Source organism: Populus trichocarpa, chromosome 11 (genome assembly GCF_000002775.5).
Source record: "Populus trichocarpa isolate Nisqually-1 chromosome 11, P.trichocarpa_v4.1, whole genome shotgun sequence".
Taxonomy (NCBI): Eukaryota; Viridiplantae; Streptophyta; class Magnoliopsida; order Malpighiales; family Salicaceae; genus Populus; species Populus trichocarpa.
In genome coordinates, this window is record NC_037295.2 from 12,933,311 (window position 1) to 12,951,122 (window position 17,812).

The following is a 17,812-nucleotide window of genomic DNA, read 5'->3' on the forward strand; positions in this document are numbered from 1 at the left end:
AAATCATGTGAAAATATTAAATTTCAATAAACTACTCTACCAACACAAAAGATGCCAAGAATAGTTGTTTTGCATGAATATTAATTTATTCTTTTATAATAAGAAAAAAATATTTAATTGATTAAATTAGCAGATTCAAATATTTATTTTGAACATATTCATATCAAAACCTTTAAATTATCATAAATTCTAATATTTTTAATAACTAATTATAAAAGAATAAAATTAAAATTAAATAATAAAATAAATAAAAAGATGAAGGAAATTTACCTAAACTATAAAGTAAAAAGCAAAAAAAATTAATTATTTAACTATACTTGAAGATAAATTTATATATTGGAGAGAACTAAAGAACGAGCTGGACATGTATACGGGAGAGAGGCAGGGAAAGTAAAAGAGAAATTTGCATAGTTAGAATAAAATAAAATAAAAAGGAAATGAGCTAATAACAACTTTCTAATATCAATCATTTACTAAATTATTATATTAATATTTTAATATAAAAAATATTAAAAAAAATTAAGGGGGCAATTGTCCATTTTTGCACCTATGTGGCTCCGCCAATGGTTTCCAAGTCAGTATTGAACTTGTTATTAGTTGGCTAGAGGTTGTATAAATATAAATAAAAGAACTTGAATCTTAAATAAGAGCATGTTTATTTTTGCGTTTTAAAAATGTTTTTTTTTAAATAAATATTTTTATTTTTCTACTTTAACTTAATGTTTTGGTGTTTTTAGATCATTTTGATGTCAAAATAAATTTTAGAAAATGAAGAAAACATTATTTCTATGTATTTTTAAACGAAAAAATATTTTAAAAAACAATCGTTATTACAATACTAAATGAGCTCCGAGGATATATAGTGTGATCGAAAACCAATAGTATTGTGTGCGTGGAGAAACAAGAAAAAAATAAAGAAGAGTAAATTGTGACTGTGTTTATTGAATGGATACATGTGATAATCTAGATGGTGTATAATGGGTGCATAGTGATTAGTTTAGGTTGTGTATAATATAACCTATTCGTGTTGTGAGGGTACAATTGTGTAGTTGTGTGGGGTAACTTGATTATTTTATGATTCAAAAATCAGATTCTAAATGTTGATTTATATTTAACAAAATTAATACTTTTGTATTTATCTAGGTATATTAAAAGAATCATAACTTTACGTTTTCTTGCATGTTAAAGTAAAGTTGCATCTAGAGAAGATTATACTTTGTCAACTCTATTGAGGTGTTCATAAAAATATAAAAATCTATTAGAAAAAGAAATAAAAATTCTCTTACAAGAATTTTACCTTATAGTGTGAAGTGCAATTTTTTCTGGGTTTGGATTTCTTTTGTTCATATCTCAATTTGAGCCTCGTGTATTTCCCTCAACAGAAGAATATATATATATATATATTTTGATTAATAAGTATGCTTCCTCTGACGATGCAGGTAAGAATTCATTTATGTGGGTTGGGCCGAAACCAAGAGTGAACATCATGAACCCTGATCAGATAAAGGACGTATTCATGAAGATAAATGAATATCAGAAGCCCTCGCACCCGCTGTTGAAAGCTATAGCATGTGGACTTCCAAGTCACGAGGGTGAAAAATGGTCTAACCATAGAAAGATAATCAACCCAGCATTCCATCAAGAGAAGATAAAGGTGATCATGATAGTCTCAACTTATTTGCCTATAAGCATCCATGCTATTCGATTGCCTTGAATGAGTAGCATGCATGTTGTGCTCTCATATAGCTGTAATATAAAACTTTCGATGATGATATGTTCCGTTTGCTTGTTACAGCTTATGATACCTGCATTTTACGAAAGTTGTAGTGGGATGATTAACAAGTGGGAGAAGCTGGTCTCTATAGACGAGGGGTCATGTGAATTGGATGTCTGGCCTGATCTTCAAGGCTTAACATGTGATGCTATTTCTCGAACGTCGTTTGGAAGTAATTACGAAGAAGGAAAAAGAATATTTGACCTCCTCAAGGAACTTACCGATCTTACAGTTCATGTTATAATAAAAGCAATTGTCATACCAGGGTACAGGTAACTCATTATTCTGTTTTTGCTGGACATTACAATTCAGTTCCTTCAAGTTAGTCCTTGTTCAATGAGATATATCTTAAAAGTAAGAAGAAGAACAAATCCAAATCTCTTGACAACATGTTCATGGATTGCATGTAGGTTTCTGCCGATCCCATCTAATAGAAGGCTAAAAGCTATTGACAAAGAAATAAAAGCTTCTCTTAATGCTCTCATCAACAAAAGAGAGCAAGCAATGAGTGCTGGTGAAGATGCAAAGAATGACTTGTTGGGTTTACTTCTGGAATCCAATTTTAGAGAAATACAAGAGCATGGAAATACGAAGAGCGTCGGAATGAGCATTGAAGATGTGATTGACGAATGTAGAATATTCTACTTTGCTGGACAAGAAACAACCACAGTTCTTCTTACCTGGACCATGGTTTTATTGGCTCAGTATCCGAATTGGCAAGCACGCGCAAGAGAAGAGGTTGTGCAAGTCTTTGGTAACAAAAAACCAGATTTTGATGGGCTAAATCACCTTAAAGTTGTAAGTATTTCTCTGCATTTGCAACTGAATTCTTCTACATCAATATTGTCTTATTATTGTTAAGAACACAGAGCATTCTTGCATTTAAAATGCAAGCTTAGGTATCCTTTGAAGAAAAAGTAAGATAGCAGAAAAAAAACGTTCATGTTTTCTTTCGTTGAATTATTAATCGGCCAAAATGACGAGGAAAAACAACCAACAGATGAGTACGCAAGCAAGCTAGGAGGTGACATCTATATACATTAAGAATGAGATTTACTAGCTCTTGGATCAACATAAAGATTCTCAATTTAGTAAGTTGAAATGGCATGCAAATGATCTCTATATATGCGATATTTTATTTTATCAAAGTGGATCGCATCACCTTTTTAATGGATTCTTACCATGTAGTATCATTCTCTCTTTTGATGCATGTTACAGGTTACCATGATTTTTTATGAAGTTCTTAGGTTATACCCGCCGGTAATTATGCTTAATCGAGATGTTCATGAAGAAATAAAGCTTGGAAATTTGCTATTACCTGCCGGAGTGCAGGTCTCGGTGCCAACAATCCTCCTTCACCAAGATCATGAACTATGGGGTGATGATGCCTCTGAGTTCAAACCAGGGAGGTTTGCTGAAGGTGTTTCAAAGGCAACAAAGAGTCAAGTCTCATTCCTTCCATTTGGATGGGGTCCTCGAATATGCGTTGGACAGAACTTTGCTTTGATTGAAGCAAAAATGGCTTTGGCAATGATTTTACAGCGCTGCTCTTTTGAGCTCTCTCCGTCGTATATTCATGCTCCTCGCACAGTCATAACTCTTCAGCCACAGCACGGTGCTCCAATGATATTACGTAAACTCTAAAATGTTTATATGTGACGGATAAGAGTTATCCCAGGGCATATAATGTTGGTGTAGTTTGTAAATGATGTTTATTCTACATTAGAAAAAAAAACACTCTCTTTTAGTGTTTTTAAGTGTTGGTTTTTATTGTGTAATAAATTAAGTCATGGTGGACAAACTCTTTTATTTGGCTTTCTAATCTTATTATATGGACATTTATAATATCAAAAGATAGCATTTGGAACTTGAAACTTAATATGAACAGTTATACTATTTCATGAACAATCAAATTGTTTAATCAACAGTCATATTGTTTGATGAACAGTCATATTGTTTCATCAATAGTCATATTGTTTGATGAATAGTCATACTATTTTATTATTATGTTTCAAGTCTATAAAAGCATGTTACTATACAGAAAAGAAATACAACAAAATACATATATTCTTTTCTTGGTCTTATCTCCTCATTCTTTTAGAGGTTTAGAGGGCTTAGTTATATCTTGGAGGTGTTGTCTCTGTGTGGGACAAATAAACACTTTAAAGATAGTGTTTTCACGCATCTAAGTCAACTCCATATTTGTTTCTATCCTAAACTTTCCTAACAATTTTAAGGTGTTTATTTTGATGGAGACAAATATGAATTCCAGCGTAAAAGTTGCTAAGGATGTCAAAATTCAACTAGATCGGTTTGATGGTACGAATTACACAAGATGGATGGACAAGATAATATTCCTACTTACTTCATTAAAGATTTACTACATTCTTGATCCGAATCTATCTGCATTACCTGAACCACAAGAAGATGAATCTGCCACTATTAAGACTGCAAGAGTAAAACGTGAAGAAGATGAAGTGTTTTGTCGAGGGCATTTACTGAATACTTTGACTAGTCGACTTTATGACATCTTCTCCAAATTAAAGTCGCCAAAAGAAATTTAGGTTGCCTTGGAAACACACTACAAGCAGGAAAAATCAGGTTCTGATCGTTTTCTTACTTTAAATTTTTTTGAGTATGAGATTACTGATAATAAGCCAATCATGGATCAAGTCCATGAAATTCAAATGTTGATATCAAAACTTAGTGATTTGGATATCAAAGTTCCTGATTGATTTCATGTGGGGGGCTGTTTTATCAAAACTTCCTCCATCCTGGAATGAATACAGGAAGAAGATGTTGCATTCTACAGACAATTATATCTTTGAACAGTTTCAAACACACTTGCAAATTAAGGTTCAATCTCGTATGCGTGAATTGCAAGCAACAAATTCTAAAGTGAATTTGGTTACTGAAACTGGTTTGACAATGACTCAAAACAATTTAAAAGTGCAAAAGAAAGGAAACAAATTCAAGAAGAAATAAAATGCTAATCATAAGCATAGAGTTTGTTTCCATTGTGGAAATAAAGGGCATTATATAAAAGAGTGCAGATTCAAGATTGTCGCACCCGACATCGCGGCGGCCTTAAAAATAAATCCTCGATTTATGGAAAAAGAACAGATATATGGCATCTTGTTCTTTTAGGGGAAAATGTCTTGTTTAAGGAGTCGCCACCTAGTATTATGGTCACTAAGAACCCTAACTGGTCAACATAGATTCTATGGTATGGGATTGGTTACGTAAAAGGGAAGATATTATCACCCCTTAAACGTTCTGCCTGAGGCAGACTGCATTGCTGATTTTGTCTTAAATTGCTAAATATTTATTGGTTTATGCTCTGATGGTTTACTTGCAATATTCCTGACTCTGGCGCCAGTGAATATTCAACTACGAATAATTCCAACTCTGATGTTGGTAAATATTACGTAGCTATAAAATAAATTTGGATTAATATTTTTATTCCTGACTTTGGCGTCAGTGAATAAAAAAATAAAATAAATTTATTTTTACACAATGCACATATTTTTTTATTTTTCTAGCTAAATAAAATAAAATATAATAAATATAAATAATATAAATTTAAACCGGTATTTTTATTCCTGACTCTGGCGTCAGTGAATAAACCAATAAATTTATGTTATTTTTTCTACTTTTTTATTTTTTCTGTTTTTTTTATTCTTTATTTTTTTATTTATTTTTAATTTATGTTGCATGGTAAAAAAAAAGGTTGGGTCACTGGTCCAAACCAGTGACCCGGCTGCCACTGTTGCATGCATGCGTGAATCACTCACGCATGCATGCAACAGTAGCAGGGTAATTAATTTACCAAAAGAAGGAAAACTGAAGAACTTACCTGGCAAGGCTGAGGGACACGGCTGCTTCAAAGGAGGACTGCTGGATGTTCACGGTGTGGAAGAGCTGCTGGGGTGGTGCAGCTGCGGGGTGAAGGCGAAGATGAAGGTGGCGACCGGTTAGCTCTGGCCGGACGATGTCTTCTCCCTCCTGGTTTCTTGTCTATCAGTCCTCTATCTCCCGGTCTCTCCCTCTCTTCTCCTTCTTCGTCTGTTCCTGGAATCTGCTGCTTGCAAATGAAGATGGCGGTGTGGAAGGGCTGTTCCACCAACACTGCTTCCTCTTTTCGTCTGTTTTCTCTCTGGTTGTTCTTTTCTTCGGCTCTGTTTCCTTCGTTCGTATTCTCTGGTCTCTCCTTTTTATTCCTGTTTCCCTGTTTTCTCTCTATCTCTCTGCGTCCTGGTTCAGGTGCTGCGGCGAAGACGATGATTGGCCAGTGTTACTCCTCTCTGTTTCTGCTTTTCCTCTACTCCTCTGGTTCTTGCTTTCTTTATTTCCTGGCTTGCTTCTGTTCGTTCCTCTGTTTGCGTTTGATCTCCCGCTCGTCGTTCCCCCTCTGTCTTCTCTCGTTTTCTCTTCTGTTTTGGTTTTCCCTGCTCGTTCCTCTGTGTTTTTTTTCGTTTCTTTCCCCTCTCTCGTTCGCTCGTCCCCTCTGTTTCTTTTTGAAGAAAACCAGAGGCTCCTCCTGTCCACTTCCTTTCTTTTTCTTTTGTCCCCCCCCTAAATACTCCGTAACCGACGCATTGAATGAAGAAAACGTCTGCCATGGCTGCCAACGGACGAAACGTCTCTGCCTTTAATGGCAGAGCCGTTGCAGAGTAAAGAGACGGTGAACAGTCGTTGCAAAACGACCCCGTTTTGCTGGCTGCGAATTTGGTCCTTGTGATTCTTCTAATTTTGCAATCAAACCCCTGGTTAAAATATAATTGGATCCTTACCTTTCTGCGCTATTTTCAAGTTGCTCCTTGGATTTTAATTTTTGCAATTTGGACCCCAATTAAACCCCAAACTTTGATATTTCTTCGATTAAGTCCCTGATTAAATTAATTAAATTAATTTCAAGCCAATTAAGTCCAAAAACTTATCAATTCTCCAATTAAACCCTAGATTGGATTAATTAAATTAATTTCAAGCTTAATTAAGTCTCAAAACTTTATCAATTCTCCAATTAAACCCTTAATTGGATTAATTAAATTAATTTCAAGCTCAATTAAGTCTCAAAACTTATCAATTCTCCAATTAAACCCCTAATTGGATTAATTAAATCAAATCCAAGTTCAATTAAGTCTCAAAACTTATCAATTCTCCAATTAAACCCTTGATTGGATTAATTAGATTAATTCCAAAGTTTAATTAAACCCCAAAACTTCCAATCATGTTGCCTTTAACCCAAAATTTAATTCATTCTTTATTTATTTCATTTTACTTGTTTTTTCATCATTATCATCATTTTTTATCCTTTTCAGTAAATAAAATAATAATAATAATTAAAATAAAATGGTCAAAAATTGGGTTATGACAAAGATTTTCAACAAAAAAAGTGGTTCTTTCAAAATGAATATGATTGAAAAAGACGAAGTCAGGGAGTTAGTTGCCATGGTTTCAAACATTCAAATTGGAATGATTACTAAATTAAATATGGCAACTAATGTTGTAAAGACTTCAGATTGGTGGCTGGATTCTGGTGCAACAGTTCATGTTTGCAACAACAAAGCATGATTCAAGACTTATGAAGAATTGAAAAAACCTGAAGAGGTCTTGATGGGCAACCATAATTCTGCCAAAGTTTTGGGAAAAGGAACTATTGAGTTGTACTTTACTTCTGGACAAAAATTGTCTTTACTTAATGTGTTTCATGTTCCTGAAATTAGGAAAAACCTTGTATCTGCTAGTCTCTTGAGCAAGAAAGGGTTCAAGATTGTTTTGGAGTCTGATAAGGTTATTGTAACTAAGAGTGGGATGTTTGTGGGAAAGGATTATTCCTGTGATGACATGTTTAAGTTCAGTATTAATGAAATCAATGTTATTTCTGCTTATATGGTTGAATCTACTTCTCTTCTTTGGCATGCTAGATTAAGAGAGTGTTTGGCAGTGTGGTAGCGGTTGCTTTTCAAATAACTTTTCGTGCCGAAATACATGCCAATGATGTTTTTTCATTTTTAAAAAATTATTTTTGATATCAGCATATCAAAACGATCCAAAACATACAAACCATATTAAATTTTAGTAAAAAAAAAATTTTAATTTTTTTAGGAACGCGGTGCAAACCGCGTTCCCAAACGCATTCTAAGACATCTAAATTATAGATATTTGAAATATATGTGTAAACATGATTATATTTCATATCAACATAATAATAAAAACAAATGTGAAGTATGTATTCAAGCAAAGATGACAAAGAAGCCTTTTCCTAAAGTAGAAAGGAATTCTCAATTACTTGAGTTGGTCCATTCTGATATATGTGAAATAAATGGTATGTTAACAAGGGGTGGGAAAAGATATTTCATAACTTTTATTGATAATTATTCTTGTTTTACCTATGTTTACTTGTTAAGAACTAAAGATGAAGCCTTTGAAAAATTCAAGGAATTCAAGAAAATGGTAGAAAATCAAAAGGAAAGGAAAATTAAAGTTCTTAGAAGTGATAGAGGTGGAGAATACTTTTCTAAAGAGTTTTCTACATTTTGTGAGGAAAACGGAATAATCCATCAAATGACAGCACCCTATACACCACAACATAATGGACTTGCTGAAAGGAAAAATAGGACCTTAGTGGATATGGTCAATGCCATGCTTTTGAATGCTAAATTACCAAATAATTTATGAGGTGAAGCCTTACTTACTGCATGTCATATTCATAATAGAGTACTATCTAAAAAATCAAATATTTCTCCTTATGAAGCATGGAACGGTAGAAAACCAAATCTGAATTATTTTAAAGTGTGGGGGTGTGTAGCTTTTTATAAAAGTTCTGAACCTCAAATAACAAAATTAGGATCCAGAGGTCTTAAGAGTGTTTTTGTTGGTTATGCACAAAATTCAAAGGCTTATAGACTTTTGGATTTAGAAACTAATGTGATTGTTGAATCTATACATGTTGAATTTATCGAATATAAATTCATAAGTGATTCAAATGTGCAAGAACCAAATCTAAAAGTAATGACTCTTAGCTCACCGTTAAGTGAAAAAATGTAAAAACTTAGAAGTAATAGGTTCAAGTGAACCTAAAAGAAGTCAAAGAGTTAGAAAGGAAAAACACATAGATACATATTTTATTTATACTGATTCAATTGTATTTTTAGTGGAAGGTGATAGAAATATAATATTAAAAAAGACACTTATGATCCTAAATATAAAAGATGATCCAAAGACATTCGGTCAAGCTATGTCTTCTAGGGATGTTGCTTTTTGGAAAGAAGCGGTAAATGATAAAATGGATTCAATATTGTCTAACAATACTTGAGTCCTAGTAGATTTACCTCCAGGTTCTAAGCCAATAGGATGTAAGTGGGTGTTTAGAAGAAAATACAATATCAATGGTTTTATACAAACCTTCAAGGCAAGATTGGTTGCCAAAGGTTTTACTTAAAAGGAGGGTGTTGATTATTTTGACACTTATTCTCCAGTGGCAAGAATTACATCAATTAGAGTTTTATTTGCATTAGCATCAATTTATAAATTGTATGTTCATCAAATGGATGTAAAGACGACTTTCCTAAATAGAGATTTAAAGGAAGAAGTATATATGGAGCAACCTGAGGGTTTTATACTTCCTGGAAATGAAGAAAAAGTCTGTAAATTGGTAAAGTCTTTATATGGTTTTCAACAAGCTTCGAAACAATGGCATGAAAAGTTTTACAAAGCAATTTTATTGAATGGTTTTCATCACAATGGTGCTGATAAGTGTATGTATTCCAAATTTACAAAAGATTTTGGTGTGATTATTTGTCTCCATGTAGATGACATGTTAATATTTAGCACCAATATGATTGGAATAAGTGAAACCAAAAGGTATCTCACTTCTATCTTTAAAATGAAAGATCTTGGTGAAGTAGATACAATTTTAGCTATCAAAGGTAAAAAACATAGTAGTGGCTATACACTTAATCAATCACATTATATTGAGAAAATGTTTGATAAGTTTAAGCATCTCAATATAAAGGAGGCTAATACCCCATTTGACTCTAGCATGAAGTTAAATGATTATGGTGATAAAGCGGTAGCACAACTAGAATATGCTAGTGCCATTGAAAGTTTTATGTATGTTATGCATTGTACAAGACCACATATAGTTTTTGCTATATGCAAGTTATCAAGATATACAAGCAAGCCGAATACAGATAATTGGAAGGCTATTGCAAGTGTCTTTGGTTACCTAAAAAGAACGATCGATTTAGGCTTGTTTTATTCTGATTTTCCAGCTGTGATGGAAGGAATAGTGATGCAAGTTGGATGACTAGTTCAAATGATAATAAGTCCACATCATGATGGATTTTCTCACTTTGAGGAGGTGCAATATCTTGGGCATCTAAGAAACAAACATGCATCTCTCATTCTACCATGGAATCAGAATTTATTGCTATAGCTGTTGCGGGTAAAGAAGTAAAATGGCTAAGAAATATGTTTTTTGATATTAAGTTGTGGCCACATCCTATGTCAGCTATTTCTTTATACTGCGATAGTGAAGCAACTATGTCTCGAGCTTATAATAACATTTACAATGGTAAGTCAAGACATAAGCATTTGACATGGATATATTCGAGAGTTGATTACAAATGATGTAATCACCATTATCTATGTGAAGTCTGTGAATAATTTAGCGGATCCACTCACAAAAGGACTATCTAGAGACATGGTACGAAAAACAACTAATGGAATGGGGTTGAAACCCGTTATTAAAGATACCAGTAATAAGAACCCAACTTCGGATTAGCAAGAAGCTTATCTCTTAGTTTAATAGGTAATAACAAGTTACTGTTTTGTATCTGTTGGACACTGATAATTAATTTGAGTCCCTATTCTGATAGTATTCAGTGTGTTCTATTACGAAAAGTAGGATGAGCGTGGGCTCTTAATGAAATTTAAAGTTTGTGTCTAATGTAATAGAGACATGTATAATTCCACCTATATGAATATAAAAGTGGTGCCGCTTTTGACAAGAGTTAGGGTTTTCTCTTATAAATATTCATGAATTTTTTTTTATGATTTTAGCACATGGCCATAATAGTGCTAAACAGTTGTAAACCTCTGTAAGAGTTTGGATAATATTATGTGTATAGTATCTTTTATTCTACAATAAAAGTTTTGGTTTAATCTGCGGACACCAATAACTTTAGTAGGATTCAAGTTCTAACATTAATTGGATGTTTAAATTGCAAAATACCTTCTTGTAAGCATAATTCTATCAAGTGAAAAGACCTTTGTTGTAACCCAATTTTAGCCCATTGGTTTTTAATTTAATTTTTACGGGGTTTAAAATGTAAAATTAAAATATCAGAGATTTGTTTCGATGAAAAATATGATTTGTCAGCTTGCATGGAAACTAGGGACTACAATGTGCTTTTGCCATTCTATCCTTATCTTCAAGATAATCCTTACCTTCAAGATAATGATAGTTGTCTACTTTTGAATTCAATTCTAATTCGAACTTCAAAAAAAAAAAATGAGTTTGATTGAGACTTTACTTCTCGCAAGCGATGAGACTCTTGCACTATAAATACTGATCTCAGTGTACGCAGAAAAGGAGGGAGGACGATTAGAGAGAAACCCTAAAAGAAGAGAACCAAAGAGGAGGCCATTACCAGAAACCCTAAAAGAGAGAAACATAAAAAAGAGGGGGGGGGGGCGAACCCTATACTAGCCATCGCCCCCCTTAACCATTTTTTTAGCCGAGTCTCCCTCAACTTCGCCTCCAGCAGCCGCATGCCTAGGTAAGTTTCCTTCCTTCCTTGCTAAAATAATTAACTGGTTACTGCTGCATGCATGTATGAACCTTTCACGCATGGCTGGGCTAGATCCAGCCTAAAAAGAAAAAAAAAAGTGGGCCGGGTTTGGGCTTTAGGCCTAGCCGACCCAAATTATGTTTGTTAAAGGTGTGCTTGGCAAAACACACCCTTATGCCTTAGCCATAATTTTTATGCCCATTCTAATTTGATATTTGACCAAACGAACCCCTTTTCGATAAAAGAAAATTCCAAAAATATTTGGGGCCTTCGTTGATTTATTTGTGGGCCCCTCGCACTTTGTTTTATTTTTTTTCTTTGTGTTTGTATTTTTTGTAGATGTGCTCAATCTGTGGACTATTACTGTTAAATGCAAATATGTCGTGCAATGTTTTTTTTTACTTCCATTTAAAAAGGGAAAATAATAATAAAGGATAAACAAGAAAAAATGACAGAAAATTTCTTCTTCAAATTTATTTTTTTGCGAAAATATTCACTGACACCAGAGTCAGGAGTATCGTATTTTTTGGATTTGTACGATATTTACCAATGCCAGAGTTGGAAATATTCGTAGGAATTGTTCACTAACGCTAGAGTCAGGAACATGAAAGGAAGAATAAAAAAAGGGAAAAAGGAGAACAAATTCTTAGCAATTTGAGATAAAACCAGCAATGCAGCCTACCTTAGGTAGGACGCTTAAGGGGTGATAGCATCTTTCCTTTTGCGTAACCAGTCCCGTATCATAGAATCTCTGTTGACCAGTTAGGGTTTCTAGTGACCATAATACTAGGTAGCGACTCCTTGAACAAGACATTTTTTCCCTAAAAGAACAAGATGTCAGATATCTGTTCATTTTCTAATCTAGAGATTATTTTTCATTGGTCGCCGCGATGTCCGGGTGTGACAACCTTCATTACAAACTAGTGGGGGATTGTTAGTGTAGTTTGTAAATGAATAAAGAAAAAATGTTTATCCCACATTAGAAAGAAACACCCCCTCCTAATGTTTCTAAGTGTGAGTTTCTATTGTGTAGTAAATTAAGTCATGGTGGACAAACTCTCCTATTTGGCTTCCTAATGTTATTATATGGATATTTATAATATCAAAAGATAGCATTTGAACTTGGAACTTAATATGAACAGTCATATTGTTTGATGAACAGTTATATTGTTTCATCAATAGTCATATTGTTTGATGAACAATCATATTGTTTCATCGTTATGTTTCAAGTCTATAAAAGCATGTTACTATACAGAAAAGAAATACAACAAAATACATATATTCTTTTCTTGGTCTTATCTTCTCATTCTTTTAGAGGTTTAGAGGGTTTAGTTATATCCTGTAGGTGTTGTCTCTGTGTGGGACAAATAAACACCTTAAAAATAGTGTTTTCACGCCTGTAAGCCAACTCCATATTTGTTTCCATCCTAAACTTTCCTAACAAAGCCTCTAGTATATAATATTATGTCCAAATTATGTTATCATTGTCATATTAATCACAACATTATAGTACCGTGGGTTGTTTTACTGTAATCATAGTAGATTACTATAATAAAATTACATATTTGCTTTTGAGTGGAAAAAAAAGGTTTCGAGGCCCCCCGTCTTGATATTTTTTATTAGCATCATTACAAGATTATTTAGGGTGTAGAATTTTATTTTGCATGATAAAAAGATTTTTTTACTTTCGGAGTCAGCAAAACTTAAAGCGGTTGACTAAAGGTTTTTTTATTTCTAAATTTTTAGACAATAAAAATATTTCTTCATCTTGGGATCAAAAAATTGTTGGGCTATTGGACAAATTTTTTTTTTGTTTTTCCATTATTCATATGTAGTAAAAGTATAAAAAACACTTGAGGGCCCCGTCTTGATATTTTCTCATTAAAAGATTATTTAGGGTGTAGAATTTTATTTTGCATGATAAAAAGACTTTTTTACTTTCAGAGTCAACAAAACTTAAAGCGGTTGACTAAAGGTTTTTTTTTTCTAAATTTTTAAACAGTAAAAATATTTCTTCATCCTGGGATCAAAAAATTGTTGGGATATTGGATAAAGTTTTTTTTTGTTTTTCCATTATTCATATGTAGTAAAAGTATAAAAAAGTCTGGAGGGCCCCGTCTTGATATTTTCTCATTAAAAGATTATTTAGGGTATAGAATTTTATTTTGCATGATAAAAAGACTTTTTTACTTTCGGAGTCAACAAAACTTAAAGCAGTTGACTAAAGGTTTTTTTTTTTTCTAAATTTATAGACAGTAAAAATATTTCTTTATCCTGGGATCAAAAAATTGTTGGGCAATTGGACAAAGTTTTTTTTTGTTTATCCATTATTCAGATGTAGTAAAAGTATAAAAAAGTCTCGAGAGCCCCGTCTTGATATTTTCTCATTAAAAGATTATTTAGGGTGTAGAACTTTATTTTGCATGACAAAAAGACTTTTTTACTTTCGGAGTCAACAAAACTTAAAGCGGTTGACTAAAGGTTTTTTTTTTTTCTAAATTTTTAGAGAGTAAAAATATTTCTTTATCCTGGGATCAAAAAATTGTTGGGCTATTGAACAAAGTTTTTTTTTTTGTTTTTCCATTATTCATATGTAGTAAAAGTATAAAAAAGTCTCAAGGCCCCGTCTTGATATTTTCTCATTAAAAGATTATTTAGGGTGTAGAACTTTATTTTACATCATAAAAAGACTTTTTTACTTTCAGAATCAACAAAACTTAAAGCGGTTGACTAAAGGATTTTTTTATTTTTTCTAAAATTTTAGAGAGTAAAAATATTTCTTTATCCTGGGATCAAAAAATTGTTGGGCTATTGGACAAAGATTTTTTTTCTTTTTCCATTATTAATATGTAGTTAAAGTATAAAAAAGTCTTGAGGGCACCGCCTTTATATTTTCTCATTAAAAGATTATTTAGGGTGTAGAATTTTATTTTGCATGATAAAAAGTCTTTTTTACTTTCGGAGTCAACAAAACTTAAAACGATTGACTAAAGTTTTTTTTTTTTTCCAAATTTGTAGACAGTAAAAATATTTCTTGATCCTGGGATCAAAAAATTGTTGGGCTATTGGACAAAGTGTTTTTTCCTTTTTCCATTATTCATATGTAGTAAAAGTATAAAAAAGTCTCGAGGCCCCGTCTTAATATTTTCTATTAGAATCATTAAAAGATTATTTAGGGTGTAGAATTTTATTGTGCATGCTAAAAAGACTTTTTTACTTTTGGGAGTCAACAAAACTTAAAGCGGTTGACTAAAGGTTTTTTTTATTTTTTCTAAATTTTTAAAGAGTAAAAATATTTATGTATCCTGGGATCAAAAAATTGTTGGGCTATTGTACAAAGTTTTTTTTTTTTCCATTATTCATATGTAGTAAAAGTTTAAAAAAGTCTTGAGGGCTCATTCTTGATATTTTCTCATTAAAAGATTATTTAGGGTGTAGAACTTTATTTTGCATGATAAAAAGAATTTTTTACTTTCGGAATCAACAAAACTTAAAACGGTTGACTAAAGGTTTTTTTTTATTTTTTCTAAATTTATAGATAGTAAAAATATTTCTTTATCTTGGTATCAAAAAATTGTTGGGCCATTGGACAAAGTTTTTTTTTGTTTTTCCATTATTCATATGTAGTTAAATTATAAAAAAGTCTCGAGTGCCCCGTCTTGATAATTTCTCATTAAAAGATTATTTAGGGTGTAGAACTTTATTTTGCATTATAAAAAGACTTTTTTACTTTCGGAGTCAACAAAACTTAAAGCGGTTGACTAAAGATTTTTTTTATTTTTTCAAAAGTTTTAGACAGTAAAAATATTTCTTGATCCTGGGATCAAAAAATTGTTGGGCTATTGGACAAAGTTTTTTTTCGTTTTTCCATTATTCATATGTAGTAAAAGTATAAAAATGTCTCGAGGGCCCCGTCTTAATATTTTCTATTTGCATCATTAAAAGATTATTTAGGGTGTAGAATTTTATTTTGCATGCTAAAAAGACTTTTTTATTTTTGGGAGTCAACAAAACTTAAAGCGGTTGACTAAAGGTTTTTTTTTTCTAATGTTTTAGAGAGTAAAAATATTTCTTTATCCTGGGATCAAAAAATTGTTGGGCTATTCGACAAAGTTTTTTTTGGTTTATCCATTATTCATATGTAGTAAAAGTATCAAAATTGACTAAAGGTTTTTTTTTTTTTCTAAAGTTTTAGAGAGTAAAAATATTTCTTTATCCTGGGATCAAAAAATTGTTGGGCTATTCCACAAAGTTTTTTTTGGTTTATCCATTATTCATATGTAGTAAAAGTATCAAAAAGTCTCGAGAGCCCCGTCTTGATATTTTCTCGTTAAAAGATTATTTAGGGTGTAGAAGTTTATTTTGCATTATAAAAAGATTTTTTTTACTTTCGGAGTCAACAAAACTTAAAGCGGTTGACTAAAGGTTTTTTTGATTTTTTTCTAAATTTTTAGAGAGTAAAAATATTTCTTTATCCTGGGATCAAAAAATTGTTGGGTCATTGGACAACGTTTTTTTTTTTGTTTTTCCATTATTCATATGTAGTTAAAGTATAAAAAAGTCTCGAGGGACCGTCTTGATATTTTCTCATTAAAAGATTATTTGGGGTGTAGAACTTTATTTTGCTTTATAAAAAGACTTTTTTACTTTCGGAGTCAACAAAACTTAAAGCGGTTGACTAAAGTGTTTTTTTATTTTTTCAAAATTTTTAGACAGTAAAAATATTTCTTTATCCTGGGTTCAAAAAATTTTTGGGCTATTGGACAAAGTTTTTTTTTTTGTTTTTCCATTATTCATATATAGTAAAAGTATAAAAAAGTCTTGAGGACCCCGTCTTAATATTTTCTATTAGCATCATTAAAAGATTATTTAGGGTGTAGAATTTTGTTGTGCATGCTAAAAAGACTTTTTTACTTTTGGGAGTCAACAAAACTTAAAGCGGTTGACTAAAGACTTTTTTTATTTTTTCTAAATTTTTAGACAGTAAAAATATTTCTTGATTCTGAGATCAAACAATTGTTGGGCTATTGGACAAAGTTTTTTTTTCTTTTTCCATTATTCATATGTTGTAAAAGTATAAAAAAGTCTCAAGGGCTCCGTCTTAATATTTTCTATTAGCATCATTAAAAGATTATTTAGGGAGTAGAAATTTATTTTGCATGCAAAAAAGACTTTTTTAATTTGGGGAGTGAACAAAAAATAAAGCGGTTAACTAAAGGTTTTTTTTATTTTTTCTAAATTTTTAGAGAGTAAAAATATTTCTTTATCCAGGGATCAAAAAATTGTTGGGCTATTGGACAAAGTTTTTTTTTTGTTTTTCCTTTATTCATATGTAGTAAAAGTATAAAAAAGTCTGGAGTGCCCCGTCTTGATATTTTCTCTTTAAAAGATTATTTAGGGTGTAGAATTTTATTTTACATGATAAAAAGACTTTTTTACTTTCGGAATCAACAAAACTTAAAGCGGTTGATTAAAGGTTTTTTTTTTTTTTTTTTTGCTCAATTTATAGACAGTTAAATTATTTTTTATCCTAGGATCAAAAAATTGTTGGGCCATTGGACAAAGTTTTTTTTTTTGTTTTTCCATTATTCATATGTAGTTAAAGTATAAAAAAGTCTCAAGGGCCCCGTCTTGATATTTTCTCATTAAAAGATTTTTAGGGTGTAGAACTTTATTTTGCATGATAAATAGAATTTTTTACTTTCGGAGTCAACAAAACTTAAAGCGGTTGACTAAAGATTTTTTTTATTTTTTCAAAATTTTTAGACAGTAAAAATATTTCTTGATCCTGGGATCAAAAACTTGTTGGGCTATTGGACAAAGTTTTTTTTTTCGTTTTTCCATTATTCATATGTAGTTAAAGTATAAAAAAGTCTCGAGGGCCCTGTCTTGATATTTTCTCATTAAAAGATTATTTAGGGTGTAGAACTTTATTTTGCATGATAAATAGACTTTTTTACTTTCGGAGTCAACAAAACTTAAAGCGGTTGACTAAAGATTTTTTTTATTTTTAAAAAATTTTTAGACTGTAAAAATATTTCTCGATCCTGAGATCAAAAAATTGTTGGGCTATTGGACAAAGTTTTTTTTTCGTTTTTCCATTATTCATATGTAGTAAAAGTATAAAAAAGTCTCGACGGCCCCATCTTAACATTATCTATTAGCATCATTAAAAGATTATTTAGAGTGTAGAATTTTCTTGTGCATGATAAAAAGACTTTTTTTAATTTTGGGAGTCAAC

The 17,812-nt window shown here is 31.6% G+C and overlaps 1 protein-coding gene across 2 annotated transcripts in view; it reads left to right on the forward strand.

Annotated features, from left to right (window-relative positions):
* Window positions 1–3,627, forward strand: part of LOC18103316 (cytochrome P450 72A397) — a 138,832-nt gene extending 135,205 nt beyond the window's left edge. The window contains exons 2-5 of one of the 2 annotated variants that reach the window (XM_006377631.3): window positions 1,440–1,654; window positions 1,796–2,046; window positions 2,185–2,572; window positions 2,993–3,627. In XM_006377631.3, the coding sequence (XP_006377693.3) occupies window positions 1,440–1,654; window positions 1,796–2,046; window positions 2,185–2,572; window positions 2,993–3,418 (1,280 nt within the window). In that variant the 3' untranslated portion in view covers window positions 3,419–3,627. The remainder of the gene's footprint in view (window positions 1–1,439; window positions 1,655–1,795; window positions 2,047–2,184; window positions 2,573–2,992) is intronic. The other variant, XM_052445284.1, reaches the window with a different exon arrangement.
* The last annotated feature ends 14,185 nt before the right edge of the window (window positions 3,628–17,812 follow it).